The sequence below is a fragment of the Salmo trutta genome, chromosome 2 (assembly GCF_901001165.1).
Source record: "Salmo trutta chromosome 2, fSalTru1.1, whole genome shotgun sequence".
Classification (NCBI taxonomy): domain Eukaryota; kingdom Metazoa; phylum Chordata; class Actinopteri; order Salmoniformes; family Salmonidae; genus Salmo; species Salmo trutta.
In genome coordinates, this window is record NC_042958.1 from 35,717,319 (window position 1) to 35,741,782 (window position 24,464).

General features: G+C 43.2%; 2 protein-coding genes across 4 annotated transcripts in view; one reads left to right on the forward strand and one right to left on the reverse strand.

Annotated features, from left to right (window-relative positions):
• LOC115154496 (collectin-12) overlaps positions 1 to 5,551 on the reverse strand; it is a 58,705-nt gene extending 53,154 nt beyond the window's left edge. The window contains exon 1 of the mRNA XM_029700772.1: positions 5,011 to 5,551. Coding sequence (XP_029556632.1) covers positions 5,011 to 5,017 — 7 coding nt within the window. The 5' untranslated portion in view covers positions 5,018 to 5,551. The remainder of the gene's footprint in view (positions 1 to 5,010) is intronic.
• Positions 5,552 to 16,772: 11,221 nt separating this feature from the next.
• LOC115154512 (zinc-binding protein A33) lies at positions 16,773 to 23,411 on the forward strand. Of its 3 annotated transcripts, none has more exons than XM_029700797.1 (8): positions 16,773 to 16,982; positions 17,253 to 17,761; positions 17,888 to 18,192; positions 21,268 to 21,369; positions 21,444 to 21,668; positions 21,804 to 21,826; positions 21,909 to 22,027; positions 22,323 to 23,411. In XM_029700797.1, exons 2-8 carry the CDS (start codon positions 17,497 to 17,499, stop codon positions 22,865 to 22,867), a joined length of 1,584 nt encoding a protein of 527 aa, XP_029556657.1. In that variant the 5' UTR covers positions 16,773 to 16,982; positions 17,253 to 17,496; the 3' UTR covers positions 22,868 to 23,411. The 3 variants fall into 3 exon arrangements, with proteins under 3 accessions (XP_029556657.1, XP_029556675.1, XP_029556666.1); XM_029700815.1 differs by having other exon boundaries at positions 17,524 to 17,761; XM_029700806.1 differs by lacking the exon at positions 16,773 to 16,982 and having other exon boundaries at positions 16,998 to 17,761.
• The last annotated feature ends 1,053 nt before the right edge of the window (positions 23,412 to 24,464 follow it).

A 24,464-nucleotide genomic window follows, 5' to 3' on the forward strand; every position in this document is an offset into this window, starting at 1 on the left:
ATCACTCATAATGGCTGGCAGATGTACACTCTTAGGGAAAAAAAAGGCTATCTAGAACCTTAAAGGGTTATTTGGCTGTCCCTTTAGGAGAACCCGTTGAAGAACCCCTTTTGGCTCCAAGTAGAAACATTTTGGTTCCAGGTAGAACATTTTTGGGTTCTACATGTAACCCAAAAGGGTTCTACCTGGAACCAAAAAGGGTTTTCCTATGGGGACAACCAAAGAACCCTTTTGAGGAGAGAGGCAGTGTCGTCTGGGGGCAGTGTGAGGGGGAGGGAAGGGGGACAGGGGTGAGATATGTTGGGCGTGGCGGTTATTATAATTAGCAAATAATGAAGCCTGTTAGAGCCGATTCGGACATATTTGTATAAAAGACTGAACATGCCGAGCTCCATGTATATTTGTGTAAATATATGAAATATGAATGTATATGATGAAATATTAGGTACCTTTATGATTTATATTTACTTGATTGAGATATATTCATTTGTTGTCAGTGTAACTTAGTTTTTGCACCCCCCCTCTTGCCCATTCATTGTACTGTGGTAAGTGTGTTAGGATAAAGGCAGGAAGTTGGGCCTTCGGGGGAAGGAGTCCTTGCTAGATGCGGGAGCGGTATAGTTTTTTGACCATACAGACATACAGACAGGTCATATTATGTATTTTCCATATCAAGTAATCTATGTTTTAAGTTGATTGGATAATCATTTTCCTGTTAGATATAAGAAGAATAAACATTTTTGTTGCACCATATCCCTGGATCACATTGAATGTTTGGCTGTTAGGAAACCTTGAGTGTGGACTGTATGCGTACCAAACAACCCCGCTTCAGGCTTGGGCAGTGGCTATGGTCAAGAGGAAAGGAAGCCACTACAACGCCACTGCTTAGATAAACTAAGAGATGCTCACTAACACAAACTCTATGACCCTGGTTGCGTCCCTAATGGCATCATACAGTATACACCCCAAGAAGATGAAGAGGAACATGGGTATGTACATCTTCTCCTGTGTGTGATTAAAGTACCTGTGTGTGCTATCTCTTGGGCTGCTTTATTCCCCTCTTAACGGGGGCGGTGTCAGTGAACACAAACCAGTGAAATACGTACAGCCAGGTCACTCTCTTTCATGGTCCTTCGAGTATGGTTCCAGGGGATCCAGTGGACTACTACCATGTGGAGCTACTACTACCCTCTCTGGAGCCAATGTGAACCCCACACCTGCCGAGGTTCAGCTTGGACCCAATGTTCCCTCTCCTCCACCTGTGGGATACTATTCAGCACCAGGTGGGGCCGCATACCCAGCAACCCAGCACGTGGATTGTTCTTCTGCGTTGGAGTGCCGGGGAGTTGGAGTGCCGGGGAGTTGCAGCGCCGTGGACATCGCTGCATTTGTCATAGGGTGTGCAGGAGTCCCGTTTTGCCCATGTTGAGCGGAATATACAGTCTTCTCAAGTGATACTTCGCATTGTGCAGCAGAGAACCAGATCCCGGGCTTCCTCCTGTCAGGGGAGCCATTTCCAGCGGTTTGCAGTGGAGAGCATGGGACAGTCATACGGAGAACAGCAGGAAGGGGGTTGTCTTTTCAGGCCTGTCACCATTGCCAGATGTGACTGTGAGCATCTGGTGTGACTATATTGCCTCTCCAGCCCCGGCTACAACTGAGACCATGTCCTCGGCCCCCGCTGGTCCTCATGAGTTGCCTGCTACAGAGACTAAGCCCACACCAGATGTAATTCCCCGTCCCCCCTCCGCTGCTGTGGAGTCTGGGGGAGTCCTCTCCCGGGCTTGGGCGGCCTATGCGCTTCCAGTAGCATTGCCACACTGTAGTAAGCCTATGTTGCTGACTGGAGCCTAGTCCTCACAGCCACCAGATCATCAACAGCCAAATCTACCCGGAAAGCCATCGCCAGCGGCAGAGGCCCTGTCTGCCTCTGACTCTCTGCCTGTCCCTGCACTAGGGGACCCTCCAGCAGCACCGGCCCTGTCTGCTGCTACCTGGGCCCATGGGGGAACCCAGCCACAGCCCTGTCACCATCTACTGACAGTACAGCTTCACCTGACAGAACCACAGTCCTGGGTCCGGTTCTGTGTGTTCAGGATTCCCCTGCCTAGCGTGTACTACCTGACCCAGCTCCAGTCCTGGTCCTGCTGCCTCTGCACTCGACCCCCAACGTGACTGTGGGGGGGGGACCAGAACTCACCGGGGCTGACCACCCAGACTTCACCCTCCAGTGTCCTATCCCAGAGGAACTACCTATTCCTGCTCCTGGCTGTGATCATATTCACCATCTGCCCTGATCTCACCAGCACTGCCTCCTGATCTGACCCTGTGTCTACCTTTGGGGCCTGCTCCTGGGCTTGCCTTGGGCCCTCCTCTGGTTCCTGCACTGGGGGACTTGCCTGCCTCAGTTGGTGAACCGCCGCCTCCATGCCTGCTCTCCTCTGCTGGGGCACAGCCCACCTCTGTGGGGGAACCACCGCCGCACCTACTCTCCACTACTGGGGCATGGCCCGCCTCTGTGAGGAAAACCCCCCCAGCACCTGGACTTGTTACAGTGGGGTGGCCATACTCCAAAGTGCCACCCGCATGGATGCCTTAAACCCTCTGTTCCCTGGCAGCTCCTGACCTGCAGCTGATGGAGTGACTGCATGGAATAACTACACGGGGTGGCGGGGAGCACCACTACTGACATTCCGGCAGGGGAATCCTTCCCTTTGTGAATATGCTGCACATATTTTAGGGGTCGCTGATACAGAATCCCCCTGTCGAGGGTGTTACATATCACTGTCTGTGTGAGCATTTGTTTATTTGCTTTCTGGAGCCACGCTGTCTGACTCATCCATCCTCAGCTTTTCAACCCCTCATGTGAGAGATCAATATCTCCTACAGCTCATGGCTTCAGCCAATTGAACAATAGCCATGTGTCTTACCCCAGTGCATGCTCTAGCCTTGCAGTCTCTCCAGGCCCAGATTGGCTAGCCAGCCTGACCCACGCTCTCCAAGGGAGTAAATATTGCCCGTATCTGAACGGTGTTATTCCAGTCTGTGAGTGTGGGTGGATATAACACAGGAACTTTAATCACACACAGGGATGCGTGAACACAGAAAACATATCCATGTTCATCTTCTTCTGCCTGTGACTAAAGTTCCTTAGTGTGTTACCTGGGGTGGCAGGTAGCCTAGTGGTTAGAGCGTCGGGCCAGTAACCGAAAGGTTGCTAGATTGAATCCCAGAGCCGACAAGGTAAAAAGCTGTTGTTCTGCCCCTGAACAAGGCAGTTAACCCAGACTAGGCCGTCATTGAAAATAATAATTTGTTCTTAACTGACTTGCCTAGTTAAATAAAGGGAAAAAACTAACTCTTGGACTGCTTTATTCCCCTCTAACCGGGGAGGGTGTCAGTGAGTCACAACCCAGTAAAATACGTGGAGCCGGATTTCTCTCTTTCAACTACTTATGACCAGAGCCCAAGGTTCCCTGGTCAAAAGTAGTGCATTTGATAGGGAAAGGTGTGCCATTTGGGACTCAAACTGTGTCTATGATAGAGAGAAGCCCACACACTAAAAAATTAGGGTTGTTTGGGAAGGTTGATGGTTCTATGTAGAACCATAATGACTCAAAGGACCGTTTGAGCTCTTCAGTGGTTCTATACAGTTCCCAAAAGGGTTCTTTGCTCTTTTAGTGGTAATTAAAATTTAGGGGCTGTGGCTCATTAGAATATTTTGGGGGCGTGGTTTGCGCACAGCTCTTTTTGTGCAACCGTGAGTGAGAGTGTCATTCCAGTTTATGTAATGTGTTGTGTTAGACACCATATGTTTTATATGATCATGGTATGTAATTGTGTTTTGTGAAAGACTCATATATGGCCTAGTGTCAATTGGGAATTGTTTCATAAATCAGTCCATGGTTCTTAATCTAAATTCTCCCCTCAGGGACCTGCAGGTGTTCCAGAGGTAGCTCACTTGATTAAATGTGTCAGTTAACACAATAATAACACCTATGGAATTTGAGCAATATAATATGGCTGACCAGAATCAAAAACCCTGTATGGTTATTCTAAAGGATCTACAAAGAACATTTCAGATTGAGAAAGATTCCTTATAGAACTATTGTCCCTAAAGGTTCTGTGAAGAACAATAAAACGTGTTCTATATAGCCCCAACAAGGGTTGTAACCATAGCGGAACCCTTTTTTGGTGCAATATAGAACCTTTGTTAATGGTCCTTTATAGAACCTCAGGAAAAGGGTTCTTTATAACACCATGCAATTTAGAACCTAATGAGCATTGTTCTTTATTGAACTTTCAAAACAGGGTTCTATATAGCACCAAAAGGGTTCCACTTTGGTTACAAGACAAATAACCTCTATCTGGTACTATTTACAATCATTATTTTGAATGTGCATATGAACATACTAAATGATGTGTTCCATTGTTCCTCGATCACTTCTGAATTTGAGAGACATATGAGATGAGTCCCCATCTATGGTGTTATTAGGTCATGTGTCACACGGGTAACAAAACGTTGGTGTTCCACAGGGGAGTTAACTGTTTGTAAATATGCAATAGGCTACATGAGGTCTATACATGGAATCATAAGGAGAGAATCAAATCAATGCAATACACCTCCCTGCATAAAATATGGTTAATATTTGCCTTTGAATAACAATTGAGCACACTGTCTTATTGTTAGTACAGGCTAGAACAAAAGCATCACTGATATACAGTATATCACAAAGGACCTAAAGTAACCAAACAAAAACAGTTACTCAATCAATGCACTACTATAGAGAATGATGCGACTGGCGGAGAAAGGCCAAGTCGTTTCACAATACAGCTGAATTCCACACCACAGGCACTTAATCTCATCCAGATGTGCAACACTCAGGCCAGCGCACGCGCGCAAAGATGCAGAAAATCGTGAATTTATCGAAATCCTTTTTTGGCTACCACTTCAAAACTTCTCAAAACGATTTTAAAGATGAACAGCACCTTGCATAACACATACTGTACCTTTCATGGCGTTGTATAAATCTGTTAGGAGTGCAGAAGAGATGAGAGTCGCTATGTCACTTTTAGTTCATCTCAAAATTCAGTCCAACAGAGCAGGTTTGAATCAGTTGCTGGGAGAACAGCAAACTAAACGCTCGCACAAAAAGTTCCGATCCTCCAATTTCAAATTTTGAGGACTGCGCACGACCGTAAAATGTTAATCTCGAACATCCCGTTAGAATCCCATTGTTCCGTTATTTGCCCACACTGTTGGATAAAATCTGGATAGAGAAAGTTAAATTTCTCCGTATTCGTAATATTTTGTGTTGCGCTGGAAAATGCACTCGTGGCTTGTGTTAGGTTATATTAAATATGTATCTTTCCAGTGCGCAGCGCTGACCACAATCACAAACTCACAAACATTTTAGAGCCGAAGGATGTCCCGCGTCTGCAGCCCCGTTCTACACACCCTACACACTCCTCGTTCTCCTTAAAGGTGAGGATGCCTTTCAGCGTAGACTGTGGGATGCCTTGAGAAACTGCTGGCAAGAGATAGATTACTGGGTGAAAAATCTGGTACCCATTAAAGACCATTTCAAAGGGGTTGGGCAGGGGGGCTAAACCAACGTCACTGGACCTGCCAGCGACTTTAATGCATTGTGTTTAGATGTTGCATTCTTTCTCACTCCAAGTAGGATTTTGATAGTCTATTAGACAACATATTTGGAATGTTGAATCTCCATCCATGCTCTCTCTTTTATGCCTTACAAAAAAATATTGCAGTTTTGAAATTGCCGTAAAAGTGCATTAACTGCAGTCTACTGTGATATTTTGATACAGTACTTGAAGAATAACTGCTGTGACTATTATCAAAATTGGGAGAACATATCACATACTGCACTCTAACTGCAGTTACACTGCAAAATTACTGCAGTAAAAAAACGGTTATTGTTGGATGCAGTATTTGTAGCATACTGCAGTTATACTGCGTTCTACATGCAGTTATACTGCAGTGTAGTGCAGTTATACTGCAGTGTAGTGCAGTTATACTGCACTCTGAATGCAAACTTTTTTCATAAGGGATGAAGTTGTAAAATGTCTCCACTACTACCAATGACTATTATCACATTTGGGATAAGTTATCACAGCTGGGGATGTGGAATGCCATACCATTTAATTCAGCCTAATGGGAACCCAAGCATAGAACATGCCCTCTCTGGTTTGTGGCCCCTGAAACCTCTTTGCCCTGCAGAAGCAGTCCACTGATCAAAGACACATGGTTTTCTCAGGCTAATTAGCACATCAATGCAATATGACCCCCTTTTATCTTATGTTAAATCCGCATGTTTTTCTGAGTGTCAGTGGGATGTTACTTTTAGGGTGGCAGGTAGCCTAGTGCGTAGAGCATCGGGCCAGTAACCGCAAGGTTGCTAGGTCGAATCCCTGAGCTGACAAGGTAAAAATCTGTCGTTCTGCCCCTGAACAAGGCAGTTAACCCACTGTTCCTAGGCCGTCATTGTAAATAAGAATTTGTTTTTAACTGACTTGCCTAGTTAAATAAAGGTTACTTTTTTTTTTTAAACACAGCTTTTCTGGTTGTCCCAAAATAAAACGTCCCAAAATAATAAACAGTCACCTACATTTGGCTCTTACGTCCACATTGAACAAAGCATTTAGTGTCTGTGTGTGTGCAGTACGCTCCCTTGGTGTTCACCCTCAAGCTGATCCTCTGGTACGCACTAAGTCGCAATCTGATTCTCCAAAAAGATCAAACTCTGAAAAAAACAGGCAAGGTTGACTAGACTCTGAGCCCTGTAGAGCTCTTATCAAAAGTAGTGCACTATATAAGGAATAGAGTGAGATTTGGGTCTCATCCTTCTTCTCTTTGGATAACAGAGCCCATAACCCAGACTAACCCAGGCTCAGTGTTAAGGGCTTGGCTTATGACAGTCCGGAGTGTATCAGATTCCAGACCTGTCTGAAATAATTGTAGGGGTCATCCAGTGTTTTTCTTATGGCTGCAAAACTGTAGTTTTACTATCGGCCATAATTGCAGCTGCTGGCTGGTATTAGGGCCCAGGTAAAGATCAGAGTGGCAGGTAGTCTGTAGACCAGACTCCTGGTGGGCCTCTTTCAGAGGTTGGGACCTCATTTGCTGGGTCAGGGCTCTTAGTAGTACAGAGGGTTCATATTAACTTGGCTGGAGAAACCACATAGGCGCTACAAGTTCCACATTCTTCACTAAGTTAGTCAAGGAACGTGCTCTAACACCCTGGACCAGCGCTAGATAGTCACATGATCAGAATGATATAAACATGGTCAGAAAGTGAAAAGCAAACATCATTCACACACATAGACCGACTCACACAGAAGCACACACGCACAGAGCACAGCGGTGCTGCATGCATGGTGGCTATTGAGGGGCCTGAGTGAAAGGAGGTTCCCTTTCAGTAGGTCACTTCGTATAACATACTATGGGGAGTCAACAACCAATCATATACACCTGTAGGAAACTGAAATTACGCCCAACGGGCCAATGGATGCATCCATGTTGTAAGTTTGGGTCCTGGTATCGGTTTTTGTGTTTGCTAAAAGCTAACTACTTTCTGCTCTGCTTGTGTAGCTAATGCTTCCTTGCTTGGGTAGGATTTGTGTTTGCTAAAAACCCACTACTTTCTGCTCTGCTTGTGTAGTCAGTGCTTCCTTGCTTGAGCCAGTAGTGAGAGTAAATTCAAAAAGGCTAACCAGCTGAGTTTGAAACTGACGGTGCCCTAGCCCATGTGGCTTCACAATGAAAATGAAATATACTCACAAGTGCTGTCCTGTTTGCTTGCGGTTGAAACACGCTAAGAAGGCTTTGGCTTGGACCAGTTCATGTGACCATTGTCTCTGGCTCGGTTCGACTTCCATTGGGTGTCAGGTTGACTTTGTGAAAAAGATTGTGGCTGTTGGCGAAGGGTCTTCCGGTGAAGCGACCTCGGGAAAAGGGGTTGTCTGAGGCCGGGAGAGAGCAGCAACGGTGGTTAGAGTTGATATGAGGCTCATTACGGTTTCTCTGGCAGTGTTCAGAGTCCGGATTCCAGGAATGATATACAGCACTATCTCTGGTTGGCTCTGGAGGGTTTTCAGAGTGTGAATCGGATGACAGACAATGGTAGCCTAAAGTCCCTGCTTTGGATTCGGGCGGGAGAGTGAACCATTGGTGGTTAATGTGCCTTTGATGGAGCTGTGTCGTAGGGCAGCAGATCACCTGGGGGGGATTGGTCATCTTCTCACCTGCAGTCGAGTTCCTCCAGGTTTGGGGGAAGGTATTTACCTATTGTCCCTGCAGCGGTGAAGCGTTGCTTACCCCTGTTTAAAGATTTTGCCGATGAGCTAAAGGCAACCTGGGATTCCCCTCATTCAGCCAAGCTGGTGCTACCAAGTCATGGCGGGTTCATGAATGTAAAGGGTATGTATGGAGGCGGAGCTCGTTTGCACACCACTGATGGTGTGCAATTCAAATTTCTCAAACATACAACTATTATATCCCATTTTAAAGATACACTTCTCGTTAATCCAACCACATTGTCCGATTTCAAAAAGGCTTTATGGCGAAAGCATAACATTAGATTATGTTAGGACAGCACCTAACAAGAAAAAACACACAGCCATTTTCCAAGCAAGGAGAAGCGTCACAATAACCAGAAATACAGCTAAAATTAATCACTAACCTTTGATGATCTTCATCAGATGGCACTCATAGGACTTCATGTTACACAATACATGTATGTTTTGCTCGATAAAGGTCATATTTATATCCAAAAACCCCATTTTACATTGGCGTGTAATGTTCAGAAATGTTTTGCCTCCCAAAACTTCTGGTGAATGAGCACATCAATTTACAGAAATACTCATCATAAACGTTGATAAAATATTAAACTGTTATTCAAAGAATTATAGATACACTTCTCCTTGATGCAACCGCTGTGTCAGATTTCAAAAAAACTTTACAGCGAAAGCACACTTTGCAATAATCTGAGTACAGCGCTCAGAGACGAAACCAAACCCGCCATTTTGTGGAGTCAACAAAACTCAGAAATAACATTATAAATATTCACTTACCTTTGATGATCTTCATCAGAATGCACTCCCAGATTCCAGGTCCACAATAAATGTTTGTTTTGTTCGATAAAGTCCATCATTTTTGTCCAAATACCTCCTTTTGTTTGCGCGTTCAGTCCACTACTCCAAATGAAGGAAGCGCACGCAAATGTCACGACGAAAAGTCAAAAAAAGTTATATTTACGTTCGTAAAAATATGTCAAACGATGTATAGCATAAATCTTTCGAACATTTTTAACATAAATCTTCAGTAATATTCCAACTGGACAATTCCAATGTCTTCAGAAAAGAAAAGGAACACAGCTAACTCTGACGTGAGTGCGCGCCTCTGAGCTCATGTCATTTTCTCACTCATAAACTTCCAGGCCCTCTTGTTCGCTCCATGTTCACAGTAGAAGCATGACACAACGTTCTAAAGACTGTTGACATCTAGTGGAAGCCTTAGGAAGTGCAAAATGAACCCTAAGTCACTGTACACTGGATAGGGAATCACTTGAAAAACTACAACCCTCAGATTTCCACACTTCCTGGTTTGATTTTTCTCAGGTTTTTGCCTGCCATATGAGTTCTGTTATACTCACAGACATCATTCAAACAGTTTTAGAAACTTCAGAGTGTTTTCTATCCAAATCTACTAATAATATACATATCCTACCTTCTGAGCCTGAGTAGCAGGCAGTTTAATTTGGGCACGCCTTTCATCCGGACGTCAAAATACTGCCCCCTACCCTAGAGAAGTTAAGTGCCTTGAAGGTGGGGAGGGGTGTTCTTCATGTTTTGTACACTCAGTGTATATATGAATATGAACAAGGTTATCTGCATTTGTGACCAGCTTTTTGTCTGTTTCGCTAATCCAGCGTGGGGTAGGGCGCTTTCTGAGCAGGGTCTTTCTCATTGGATTGTGGATCCCCCTGGCATATGACAGCAAAAGGACAAGGGTTGCCTAGCAGTGTGCCTGCTCACTCTCTCCACTAGGGGTGTGGTGGCTTCTTGGGCATTATTCAGGGAAATGACAATTGGTGATATCTGTGCTGCAGCAAGTTGGGGTTCCCCACATACCTTGGTGAGGTTTTATTGCTTGGATGTAACTGCTGTCAATGAGTTCTTATGATGGGTCCGGGAGTGGGTGTTAGGCAGCACGCAGGTTGCGCATTTATCCAGGTTATCCACAGTTTCCTTTGGGTTTGAGCCTTGAGCTGCCGTGTCTGACCCTGTACTATAGCCAGGAAAGCGGGGCTTCCGAGGGTGGGCTCGTCATCCATTGGGCATGATTTCAGTTTTCTTCAGGTGAATATGATTGGTTGTGGACTCCCCATAGTATGTTATACCTTGTTCCCTCCTTCAGAGAATAGTAGTTATATTCATGCCATGGTGTTTGGGTTAGAGTTTGGGTGTTTCTGGCATGGAGCCACCCTGAGGCCCAGGGATGTGAGTGAGTGTTTGCCCGGTGTTGGTGCTGGCAGACATTTTAGATTAAGAGTAGAGCCAATACTCAGACTCCAGTGCCATTGTCTGTCCTATGGGTCCTATGGGTCTCTCTCGCCCTCTCTCTGCAGTGTGAATAAGGGGGATTCATGGAGATAGATTGTTTACAGACAGATTATTTCACTGTATCACAATTCCAGTGGGTCAGAAGTTTACATACACTAAGTTGACTGTGCCTTTAAACAGCTTGGAAAATTCCAGAAAATGATGTCATGGCTTTAGAAGCTTCTGATAGGCTAATTGACATCATTTGAGTCAATTGGAGGTATACCTGTGGATGTGTTTCGAGGCCTACTTTCAAACTCAGTGGACACCAGCACTGTCTGGAGGAATGGGCCGAAATTCACCCAACATATTGTGGGAAGCTTGTGGAAGGCTACCTGAAACGTTTGACCCAAGTTAAACAATTTAAAGGCAATGCTACCAATTACTAATTGAGTGTATGTAAACTTCTGACTCACTGGGAATGTGATTAAATAAATAAAAGTTGAAATAAATCATTCTCTCTACAATTATTCTGACATTTCACATTCTTAAAATGAAGTGGTGATCCTAACTGACCTTAAACAGAGAATTTTTACTTGGATTAAATGTCAGGAATTGTGAAAAACTGAGTTTAAAAGTATTTGCCTAAGGTGTAACTTCCAACTTCAACTGCACCTATTTTTTGTATTGGCAACAACTGATGACTGATATTGCGGTAAGAGAAAGGCTGTGTGGTGTCTTTTGTCATCTTTTGTTTTGCTCTTACTGTCTTTTTTGCTAGGGATGATATTTAGCTCTGACAGAAATACAGAATATGAATATTGTCAGTGTGAGAAAAGAACGTTCATTTAGCAATGAGTTACTATATAGTTTGCCATTCACTATTCAGTAACTTCCGTTGCATTTTTAGTGGATTATTTATTTTGTGGACATAAATTATTTTCTGCCATAACCCATCCCTAAAATGTGAATGATGAACATCATGGTCCATCTAGTCTATCTAGCTATTTATTGTCCTCATGAATTGCAATGTCTTTTACAAATCATAGGCCTATTTTCATGACTCGTCTGAATAATTGAGATATAGCACCCCCTTGTGGCAGAAGACAGAAAAACTAATACGTCACCTGTGGTGTTTATTCTAATCCTCTAATCTGTGAAGATCAGACAAGATCAAGCATTCTAAACGGATCAATGACTTCCAGGAATGTTACATAAGATGTCATCAATCTAAAGACGAATTCAGAGTCCACAGTACAGCGGCCCATTGTGACATACCTAAGGGCCAGTCAAGAGAGCACGTTTTTCTGTTTCTTTTTTCATGTAGTAAAATATTCATTCATTTTAATCGAGTCTCAGCAAATCGAATCCGAGTAAAGACCAAGACCAGAGGGGGGAGGGGTGAGACCGATTCAAGACCGAGACCGGGAGGGGGACAAGGGGTCAAGACCGAGACCAGAAAAATGCCAGTCCCATTCATGACCATGATTCTAATTTTGTCCCCAAAAAAATGCAGGCTGAGGGAAAATAGGGCCACTCTACAAATTATTACTACCGCAAACACAGTGGTGAACAATGGGCCTTCTATGCCTTCAGAGAAGGGCTAAGGATTTTTAAAATAATGATTATAATCATATAAATGATAATGATATTATTCTTTTCAATGTTGTTCTGATTTCATTTCTTCAGATTTTGTTGGAAAGGAAAGGGTTAACATTGAAGTGAAAAAAGATCCAATCAGGATTTTTCTTTGCTGGTCTCTGGGGGGATACATCTAGCTAGCTGAGTCAGCCATTGGCTACGCCATCAGAAGCATGATAAGATTGCAGCGGGTTTACTAACGCGTTTGTTCTAGTAGCTATGTTGATGTTAGCTAATATGGTGACAACGATGTAGACTGTGTGTAGCGGTTAGCAGTTATGATATGAAAGTTTGGTTTGGAAAGTTTTTTTCACCTGGTCACAGAAATCTGATGTGTTTTTCACTGAAGTCCACAAGTGAAGCGAAAAGGTGAGAGGAGGAGAGTGCGTAGATTTGAGAAGGAATTACACAATGAGCAAAATGTTAATGCTGTTTGTATGTGGCTGCTATGAAAGTGAACTGTGTTTGTGTGTTATCAGGGGTGTATTCATTCCACCGATTCTGTTGAAAAACGTTTCTAAAACGGAAGCAAACGGAATGAAACGGGGATAAACATACTTGAGTTTGTCCAATAGAAACTCTCGTTTGCAACTGTTGGACTAATGATTACACCCTAAATCATCTAGATGCAGGCAAGAGTGTGCAAGGCGGTATTGAATGTGTCACTGTCTGTCACCTTGATTACTAAAAGATTTATCTCGACCTGTGCACCTACATTGTAAACTTTCATTCATAGGCTAGGTTGTAGCAACCTCGTGATGGGTATAGGGAAAGTTTGAGTATCATGTAGTCGCCTAAACCTATCGATGTTACATTGAGCTGGGTGAATGGAATATGAATGACAATATGCTGTAATAGAAATAAGGCCATGCTCATAAAAAAAAAAATCATCCTCACTCATATATCACCAACCACCACTGTTCTACATGGAATCCAAAAAGGTTTTACCTGGAACCAAAAAGGATTCTCCTATGGGGACAGCCAAAGAACCCTTTTTTCTAAGAGTGTAGTGCTCCTGCACCTAGGTCAGGGTTTCCGAAACTATTCATAACGTGACATAACGTAACGTAACACAGCATACTAACTAGAGGTACAAAAATGTAAGTAAAATATCCTACATATAGTTCTGATTTTAGGCTGGTCATACAGACTGAACTGCAGCTCTTTGAGAACAGACACACGCACATGATAATAATATGGCGCCGAAGAGGATGGCTGACATTTTTCATGCTCCTAACCAACTGTGCTATTTTGTTCATTTTTTTCCGTTGTTTGTATCTTTTTTTTAAACTTATTTTGTACATAATGTTGAAAAGAACTTCTGGACATCCGAACAGCAATTACTCACCTCGAACCGGAAGAAGCTTTTTCCTTTAACGAGTAGGATATACTGCTTTCCCGGGAACAGGCCCAAATCCCCGTAATTTGCATGAAGAAAAGACGGAGGAAACCTGGGCGCAGGTCGGGCTGCCTTCTGAGTATACGTAGGCGAGCGAGTAAACTCCCAGTGCCATCTGTTCTACTGGCTAACGTGTAACCAATGGAAAAGAAAATTGATGACCTACAATTAAGATTATCCTACCAACGGGACATTAAAAACCGTAATATCTTATGTTTCACTGAGTCGTGGCTAAACGACGACACGGATAATATAGAGCTGGCGTGATGCACCAGCAGAACAGAGAAGCTACGTCTGGTAAGACGAGGGGTGGGGGTGTGTGTCTATTTGTCAATAACGGCTTGTGCGCGATGTCTAATATTAAAGAAGTCTCGAGGTATTGCTTGCCTGCCAGTTTATGAAAAGCTGTAGACCACACTATCTACCAAGAGAGTTCTCATCTACATCTACTTACCACCACAGACCAATGCTGGCACTAAGACCGCACTCAATCAACTCTATAAGGCCATAAGCAAAGAAGAAAATGCTCATCCAGAAGCGGCACTCCTAGTGGCCGGGGACATTAATGCAGTTTACCAAATTTTTACCAGCATGTCACATGTGCAACCAGAAGAAAAAAAACACTAGACCACCTTTACTCCACACGCAGAGAAGCATACAAGGCCAGTGACTTGCTCAATACGGAAGTGGTCAGATGACGCGGATTCTACGCTACAGGACTGTTTTGCTAGCACAGACTGGAATATATTCCGGGATTCATACCACCTCAGTTATTGGCTTCATCAATAAGTGCATCGATGACGTCGTCCCCACAGTGACCGTATGTACATATCCCAACCAGAAGCCATGGATTACAGGCAACATCCGCATATAGCTAAAGGCTAGAGCTGCCGCGTTCAAGGAGCGAGACACTAATCCGGCGCCGACAGAGCTGGCCGCCTCGCTTCGCGTTCTCTCAAGGACAACAACCACCCGAGCCACTGCCTGTTCACCCTGCTATCATCCAGAAGGTGAGGGCAGTACAAGTGCATCAAAGCTTGAACCGAGAGACTGAAAAACAGCTTCTATCTCAAGGCCATCAGACTGTCAAACAGCCATCACTAACATTGAGTGACTGCTGCCAACATACTGACTCAATCTCTAGCCACTTAATTTTCAAAATTGGATGTAATAAATGTATCACTAGTCACTTTAAACTATGCCACTTTATATAATGTTTACATACCCTACACTACTCATCTCATGTATATACTGTACTATATACCATCTACTGCATCTTGCCTATGCCGTTCGGCCATCGCTCATCCATATATATTTTTATGTACATATTCTTATTCATTCCTTTACACTTGTGTGTGTATAAGGTAGTTGTTGTGAAATTGTTAGATTACTTGTTAGATATTACTGCATGGTTGGAACTAGAAGAACAAACATTTTGCTACACTCGCAATAACATCTGCTAACCATGTGTATGTGACAAATAAAATTTGATTTGACAGATCAACATTCACAAAGCCGCAGGGCTAGATGGATTGATAGGACGTGTACTCAAAGCATGCCCGGACCAACTGGCAAGTGTCTTCACTGACATTTTCAACCTCTCCCTGACCAAGTCTGTAATACCTACATGTTTCAAGCAGACCACCATAGTCCCTGTGCCCAAGGAAGCGAAGGTAACCTGCCTAAATGATTACCGCCCCGTAGCACTCACGTCGGTAGCCATGAAGTGCTTTGAATGGCTGGTCATGGCTCACATCAACAGCATCCTCCCGGATACCCTAGACCCACTCCAATTTGCATACCGCCCCAACAGATCCACAGATAACGCAATCTCAATCACACTTCACACTGCCTTTCCCACCTAGACAAAAGGAACACCTATGTGAGAATGCTGTTCATTGACTACAGCTCAGCGTTCAACACCATAGCACCCACGAATCTCATCACTAAGCTAAGGACCCTGAGACTAAACACCTCCCTCTGCAACTGGATCCTGGACTTCCTGATGGGCCACCCCCAGGTGGTAAAGGTAGGCAACAACACATCTGCCACGCTGATCCTCAACACTGGGGCCCCTCAGGGGTGTGTACTTAGTCCCCTCCTGTCCTCCCTGTTCACCCACGACTGCGTGGCCAAATACGACTCCAACACCATCATTAAGTTTGCTGACAACACAACAGTGGTAGGCCTGATCACCGACAACAATGAGCCTATAGGGAGGAGGTCAGAGAACTGGCAGTGTGGTGCCCTCAATGTGAGCAAGACAAAGGAGCTGATTGTGGACTACAGGAAAAGGCGAGCCGAACAAGCCCCCATTAACATTGATGGGGCTGTAGTGGAGCGGGTTGAGAGTTTCAAGTTCCTTGTTGTCCACATCACCAATGAACTTTCATGGTCCAAACACACCAAGACAGTCGTGAAGAGGGCACGACAAAACCTATTCCCCCTCAGGAGACTGAAAAGATTTGGCATGGGTCCCCAGATCCTCAAAAAGTTCTACAGCTGGACCATCGAGAGCATCCTGACCGGTTGCATCACCCGCCTGGTATGTTAACTGCTCGGCCTCTGACTATAAGGCGCTACAGAGGGTAGTGCGTATGGCTCAGTACATCACTGGGGCCAAGCTTCTTGCCATCCAGGACCTATAAAATAGGCGGTGTCAGAGGAAAGCCCATAAAATTGTCATAGACTCCTGTCACCCAAGTCATAAGACTGTTTTCTCTGCTACCGCACGGCAAACGGTACCGTAGCACCAAGTCTAGGACCAAAAGGCTCCTAAAGAGCTTCTATCCCCAAGCCATAAGACTGCTGAATAATTAATCAAATTGCCATCAGACAATTTACATTGACCCCCCCCCCAACTAACTTACCTCAACTAACCTGTACCCTCGCACTCTGACTCGGCACCCCCTGTATATAGCTATTGTGTTACTTTTTATAATATTTTCTTAACTCTTCTTGAATTGCACTGTTGGTTAAGGGCTTGTAAGTAAGTGTTTCACGGTAAGGTCTATACTTGTTGTAATCTGATACAGTCACAGGGAGACGCCAGGGAGGGGTGCATGAGAGCGTGTCTGTACAATATATGGCTCTTATATGACATATTACAGTCAGTGATGTGTCTCTTATTCTTATCTACAGTACACCATTACTGCGCATAACCAGACTCCTGATTTCCTGTAAACCCTACCCCGACTGTTGAAGTGAAGTACAGTTCAGCGTTTTAACTCTTCAGCAATCCAGGCTTCACACATACCTTAACTCCAGGATTCTAATTTACATTGGGATATAAATTGTTAGAAATAGTGAAATACTCAACACTTACAAAGAGCGAATATGAAATAGCTGTGACTTTCCAGAAGCTGCAACAGGAATATAGGTAAACGTCTGACTTGATATCTTTACGGAGAACGGCGTGTACTATAACTGCACTGTAATAATTCTGTCATTGGTAAAAGTACAGTCACATACAAGCTAACTATTTGGCAAGTATCAAAACTATAATCTTGAACCATCGAGCTATAGATGTTTATTAATGGTTTGTAAACTACATAACAATGGAAAGTGTTGAAAGGAAATGGAACTTTCCCTGCTCTGCTGTCACACATGCATGCACACAAGTACACCAATGTTTTTTTCTGTCTTACAGAAGTTGTGCTTTCCTGTAACTTCACCTTTCTGGAGGTGTTTCACCAAACTCAATTACCAAAGGGCTGTTTGTGACCTTCACTCTCCAAACACAACACCGGGATTCTTATGTACAAAGTTGTAAAATAGGCCTACTAAACATTTACAGTAGGACATATGATCAAAACCAGGACTTTCAAGTGCAGCGATTAGAATTAAAGGTTAAAGTATACTGCCAGTAGTACTGTTACTGTATCTCGTGTTCGATGACCACATCTATTCCTGTCCCTAAGCTGCTGATGGACATTCTGGAAGAGCTGGGTGAAAATGACCTGAAAAGATTCCAGTGGTACATGATTCAGAACAAGTTTGAAAGCTGTCCCTCCATCCCATCAAGTCAACTGCAGAATGCAAAGGAGGAAACGGTGGATATACTGGTGCGGACCTATGGAGAGATTATGGCTGTTGATGTCACACTGGATATCCTACGTAGAATGAAAAACAACAATGTGGCTGACCAGTTAACTGAAGGTAGCTAGTGGATTAATTTCATATACAATATTCATGACCACATTGTATTGATAATTTCCACATTTTGTAATCCTGGGTCAAAACTTAGTGCTAATTTCAAAGGTGAAACTAAACATTTAATTTCAGCTTGGAAGGAGCGTATAAAGATCTCTCCGTCAGTGGCACCATCTGAGAAAATGGCTTCTAGATCGTCTCTCCCAGAGGAGGATCTCTCTTGTCCTGTGTGTGGTGAAATCTTCAAGCGTCCTCTCATCCTGTCCTGTGGCCACAGCTTCTGTAAAGAATGTCTGGAGAAGACCTGGAAAAAGACCACATCTCGGGGCTGTCCACTTTGCAGGAGCACATCTTCGATGGAATTACCTAACCTGGCTTTGAAGAACTTGTGTGAGTCCTTCTTACCGAAGACTGAAAAGAGAGGTCATACGAGTCTGGTAAGTCCATAATGTTGGCATCAGGATCTAAGGAGCTCTGCGGTCTACATAATTAAAGATTCAAGCTCTTCTGTGCAGCTGCCGGAACACACAATTTGATTAATGAGTTCATAGGACAGCTATAGTTCTTGAACTTTTTTCAAAATACCTCTACTGCAGCAAGGTATATTCTTAATGTAACAAACTCTCGCAGGGTGACACAAGAGCCAAGTTAATTCGCCATCATCTAACAATAACCTATGTAATTAAACACATTTATGAAAAATATATTCTTGATGATGCAGTTACATCAATTGATATACACTGCTCAAAAAAATAAAGGGAACACTTAAACAACACAATGTAACTCCAAGTCAATCACACTTCTGTGAAATCAAACTGTCCACTTAGGAAGCAACACTGATTGACAATAAATTGCACATGCTGTTGTGCAAATGGAATAGACAACAGGTGGAAATTATAGGCAATTAGCAAGACACCCCCAATAAAGGAGTGGTTCTGCAGGTGGGGACCACAGACCACATCTAAGTTCCTATGCTTCCTGGCTGATGTTTTGGTCACTTTTGAATGCTGGCGGTGCTTTCACTCTAGTGGTAGCATGAGACGGAGTCTACAACCCACACAAGTGGCTCAGGTAGTGCAGCTCATCCAGGATGGCACATCAATGCGAGCTGTGGCAAGAAGGTTTGCTGTGTCTGTCAGCGTAGTGTCCAGAGCATGGAGGCGCTACCAGGAGACAGGCCAGTACATCAGGAGACGTGGAGGAGGCCGTAGGAGGGCAACAACCCAGCAGCAGGACCGCTACCTCCGCCTTTGTGCAAGGAGGAGCAGGAGAAGCACTGCCAGAGCCCTGCAAAATGACCTCCAGCAGGCCACAAATGTGCATGTGTCTGCTCAAACGATCAGAAACAGACTCCATGAGGGTGGTATGAGGGCCCGACATCCACAGGTGGGGTTGTGCTTACAGCCCAACACCGTGCAGGACGTTTGGCATTTGCCAGAGAACACCAAGATTGGCAAATTCACCAGTGGCACCCTGTGCTCTTCACAGATGAAAGCAGGTTCACACTGAGCACGTGACAGACCTGACAGAGTCTGGAGACGCCGTGGAGAACGTTCTGCTGCCTGCAACATCCTCCAGCATGACCGGTTTGGCGGTGGATCAGTCATGGTGTGGGGTGGCATTTCTTTGGGGGGCCGCACAGCCCTCCATGTGCTTGCCAGAGGTAGCCTGACTGCCATTAGGTACCGAGATGAGATCCTCAGACCCCTTGTGAGACCATATGCTGGTGCGGTTGGCCCTGGGTTCCTCCTAATGCAAGACAATGCTAGACCTCATGTGGCTGGAGTGTGTCAGCAGTTCCTGCAAGAGGAAGGCATTGATGCTATGGACTGGCCCGCCCGTTCCCCAGACCTGAATCCAATTGAGCACATCTGGGACATCATGTCTCACTCCATCCACCAACGCCACGTTGCACCACAGACTGTCCAGGAGTTGGCGGATGCTTTAGTCCAGGTCTGGGAGGAGATCCCTCAGGAGACCATCCGCCACATTATATCAAAGTTGGATCAGCCTGTAGTGTGGTTTTCCACTTTAATTTTGAGTGTGACTCCAAATCCAGACCTCCATGGGTTGATAAATTGGATTTCCATTGATTATTTTTGTGTGATTTTGTTGTCAGCACATTCAACTATGTAAAGAAAAAAGTATTTAATAAGATTATTTATTTCATTCAGATCTAGGATGTGTTGTTTAAGTGTTCCCTTTATTTTTTTGAGCAGTATATAATGACTTCATCAATTGAACTGCAGAAAATCTTAAAATGTGTCTTTCACTGGGTCACTGATTCCCTGCCGCTGCAGTTTACATCTACATTTAGCAGACACTCTTATCCAGAGCAACTTAGTTAGTGCATTCATCTTATTAAGATAGCAAGGTGAGACAACCACATATCACAGTCGTAGTAAGTACATTTTCCCTCAATAAAGAAGTCAGTAAGGTTGTTCCAACAATTCGGTGGATTTTGAAAAGTGTAACTTGGTCAAAAATAAATCTGTCATAAAGAACACATTTCAAGAGGTTAAATAAAAAAAGAAAATAATCAGTGCCTATTTAGTGCCAACTAAAGTACAGGGTTGATGATTTCATCTTAAATGAACCATAAATCCCCTTGTGAAATGGGGAATGGAAGCTTGTTGTGTGTAACAGGGAGTGGCAATGGAATGCAAGCTTAAAAAAATTATAGATAGTTAAAATATTTCTAGCCTGTCTATGAGTAACATGGATGACGTGTTATGCTCGTCCTACTCAGTTTTCCTCCACAAAACACCAGAAAATGGCCAAAAAGCTTAGAACCAGCTCACCTGGTTTTACACTATGATTTTAATATTAGAAGTCTGTTTCTTTCGAAAAAAATATTTAAAAAGGAATAGTTTCACCATATTAAACGAGAGTTCAGTTCACATAACAGGGTTGACTTTAAAATGAGTGACAGACGTAAATGATACACTAATCACAAAAAAAATAATCTTCAGAAATGACTTTGTCAACACAAAATAACAACAAAAATAACTAGGGCTTTACAATTATGGTGCAAAGTTTGGGGTTAAGTGGGTAAAAATCTTCCTTGAAGTCAACGGTGCACGGAGGGACAAGTCAAAATGCTGCATTTTGGCACTTTAGCAAGTCTTTATTCGTATACAAAATCTGATTTATTGAATAATACATGTGGTCTATATTAAAGGGCACTTCAATTAATATACAGGTGTAGGATATTAATTTGATCACTCTTTTGTTGCTGAGAATTTTCCTGGACAGAAGAAAATGCAAACTTGTAGTGTATTTGAGTTTTAAAAAGGCTTCTGAAGATTGTCATTTCAACTTAGAAATTTCAGACTTGATTATAAAATTCAATATTGGTCCACAATTTCTACTTAAAATATCAAAGGGATGCAACAGGCACTATTTTTGTGGAATGACCCAGTAGAGTTTAAGGTTACAGCTGAGTAATACAGTTAGACTGCTCTCTCTCCAGTAAAATTAGTTTCTTTCAATGAGGTTATGTCCTATTCCAGGATGAAGTCTCATTCCAGACTGGCCTAAAGCCCCTTAAAGAGAAGCTGAAGGACTTTAAGAAAATTCAACAAATCTGTGATCAAACAACTAAACACATTAAGGTGAGTACAAGTCAAGCAAGGTTGCAGCAATAATGGACTTCACTTGTGAGAGCTATTCCTCTCAATGTTTTCAGAGCCAGGCCCAGAACACAGAGAGGCAGATTGAGGAGGAGTTTGAGAAGCTTTACCAGTTTCTACAACAGGAAGAGAAGGCCAGGATAGCTGCAGTGAGGGAGGAAGAGCAGCAGAAGATTCAGATGATGAAGAAGATTGAAGAGATGACCAGAGGCACATTATCACTTTCAGACACGATCAGAGATATAGAGGAGCTGCGAACTGAAGACATCTCATTGGTGCAGGTAAGAACTGCTCTCTTTCAGACATATAATGTATAATGTTTTTACATAGATTCTAAATACATTCCACACAGAAAAATATATGAATTACATCGTTGATAATATTGATAAGTATGCTGTTCTTGTATTCATCTGCAGAACTACAAGGCCATGATAGAAAAGTAAGTGATATGCCTCCTCTCTCTTCTCTCTGGTTCTGAACCCAACCCCAACGCATAAACTGACTCCTGATTGTTTTCCTAGGACCCAGTGCACACTGCCCAATCCAAAGCTGCTCTCAGGAGCACTGATACATGTAGCCAAACACCTTGGCAACCTGCAGTTCAGAATCTGGGAGAAGATGCAGGGGATCATCAAACACAGTGAGTACTGCACAATATAATAAATCAATTAATATGGTATGTACTTTCATAATACATTAATGATAGTTTATTTTTAAGGAGTTGGGCGGTTCCACACCTTACATAGTTATATTAGATAGGATAGAAAGGTAAAGATAAGGGAGTGTTCTGAAATAGCATAGGCCGAATTCAAACCCATGCTGCAGCAATATATGTATTCCTGAGGCTTAGACCACTAGAACACCCCAGGTCACAAATTATTGATAGTTTATATTATATTCTCTAACCAACAGAATGTCTTGTCTTTGTCTTATAGCTCCCGTGATTCTGGACCCCAACACTGCTGCCCCTTGGCTTTCTCTGTCCGATGATCTGACCAGTGTGAGTCAAAAATGGCAGCAGCAACCTACGAACCTAGAACGGTTTGAGAATTATCAAATTGTACTGAGCTCTGAAGGGTTCAGCTCAGGAAAGCACAGCTGGGAGGTGGAGGTGGGGGACCATCCTCTCTGGGATATGGGTGTGGCTGAAGAGTCCATCGAGAGGAAGAAAAATCTGACTGTATCACCAGAATGTGGAATCTGGGCTATTTGGTTGAGGAACAGCAAGTACATAGCAGGAGTAGGTGGGATCCTCCCTCTGCAGAGGAGACCCCAGAGGATCAAAGTGCAGCTGGACTATGACAGTGGGGAGGTATCTTTCTACGACTCCAAATATATGACTCACATCTACACTTACAAAGACATCAAATTTAAAGAGAGGATGTACCCATACTGTATGGTTGGACCCAGTAGTAATGCCACCAACCCTGATATAAAGATCTGCCAATCAGAGGTGTCTCTGACAATGTTATCTCAGTGAGGTGTGTGTTTCTGTGTGTCTTTGTGTGTGTGAATTATTAACTTTGATAATGATGGTGATTATGTCTTGAAGATGAAACCAGATGAGAGATGAATCTGTTCATCTCTGTTAGTGTGTCAAGTGAAGTAATGTGTGTGATTCTAGTTTCTCACAAGAATGGTCAACTGGTATAATTTATACTCTTAAATTCTGTATAATAGTGTATGGTGTGTGTGGTGGTTGGGGGGTGGTGGGCAGGGCTATTTTATTTTATCCACCTTCTGTTGACTTTGTATTTCAATTATGCTACATCCCTTTTTGGATTTATAAGTAAATTATATTTACCCATTGATTCTTGAAGAATATACTGTATGTTATAAATGCCTCATGAGCTTAGTACAACTGTCAAACCCCATCAGAACCCATATCAAACTGTATTTGTCACATGCTTCATAGACAACAGGTGTAGACTAACAGTGAAATGCTTATAGGTCCTTTTCCATCAATGCAGAGTTAGATAAGATAATATATAGTGAGAGAAATCAAATAAAAAAATTGAAATAGTGACGAGGAATAGAAACAGTGAATAATGAATAAAAATAACATGGCTATATACAGTGAGTAGAAAAGCACAGAGTACAGGGAGTACCAGTACCAAGTCGTGCAGGGATACGAGGTAATTTAGGTAGCTGCTGTATGTACTGTACATAGAGGTAAAGTGACTAGGCAACAGGATAGATAATAGATAGTAGAAGCAGCATATGTGGTGTGTGTGTGTGTGGCGTTAGTATGCATGTGTGTGCATGTTATTTTTTTTCTGTTATGTTATGTATGTGTGTGTGTGTGTGTGTGTGGGCATATGTAATGTGTCTGTGTGGGTGGGGGGTAAGTGTAAGAATGTGTGAGTGTGTGGGTAAAGTCCAGTGTGTGTGCATAGAGTCAGTGCAAGAGAGTTAGTGCAATGTTTGTAAACAAACACTATATAGCCTATACAGTCTATAATTGTGGGTTCTATTCATTCCGCATCACGGAAGTTGAGCTTTACAACATGATTGAAATTTAAAGGCAATGTTCCTGCTTTAGCGGAGACTGCATTCACGGTAAACGCTGCATATGTCAGGTAAATCGAAAATGACCTTTACATTTCTATCTCGGAATCTGTAACGCTTCTGTAATGCTTCAGCTGTACAGATTGAATAGAGCCCTTTAATATAATGGATGGTGTGTCCTTGCATCCATAGCTCTGTCTATGAATTTGAGAATGGTTACATTTCTCCAGCTCCATCCCTCAGCTTTTTACCAACACAAGGGTGGGGATCACTTTAAGGGCCATGCTATATGACATGTTCCTCTAGTAAATCACACTTGAATTGTAAAAAAGGATTTTGCAGCAGATGCACTTCTCCGGAAATGGAAAGGCGGGGATTAAAGTGTGTGCTTTTTTTCACAATCTCCCATTGGTGTAATTTTAGACCATGAAATGCTTTTCCCTCAATCTTTTTTTGATTGAACATAAATTTATGTAGGCGTGTCGTCGACGGCTACCAAATTAAACCAGAAAATTTAAAGAGAAGTTAACGCAGAAGCTGACACTATATTCATTCTTTCCGTATTTTTG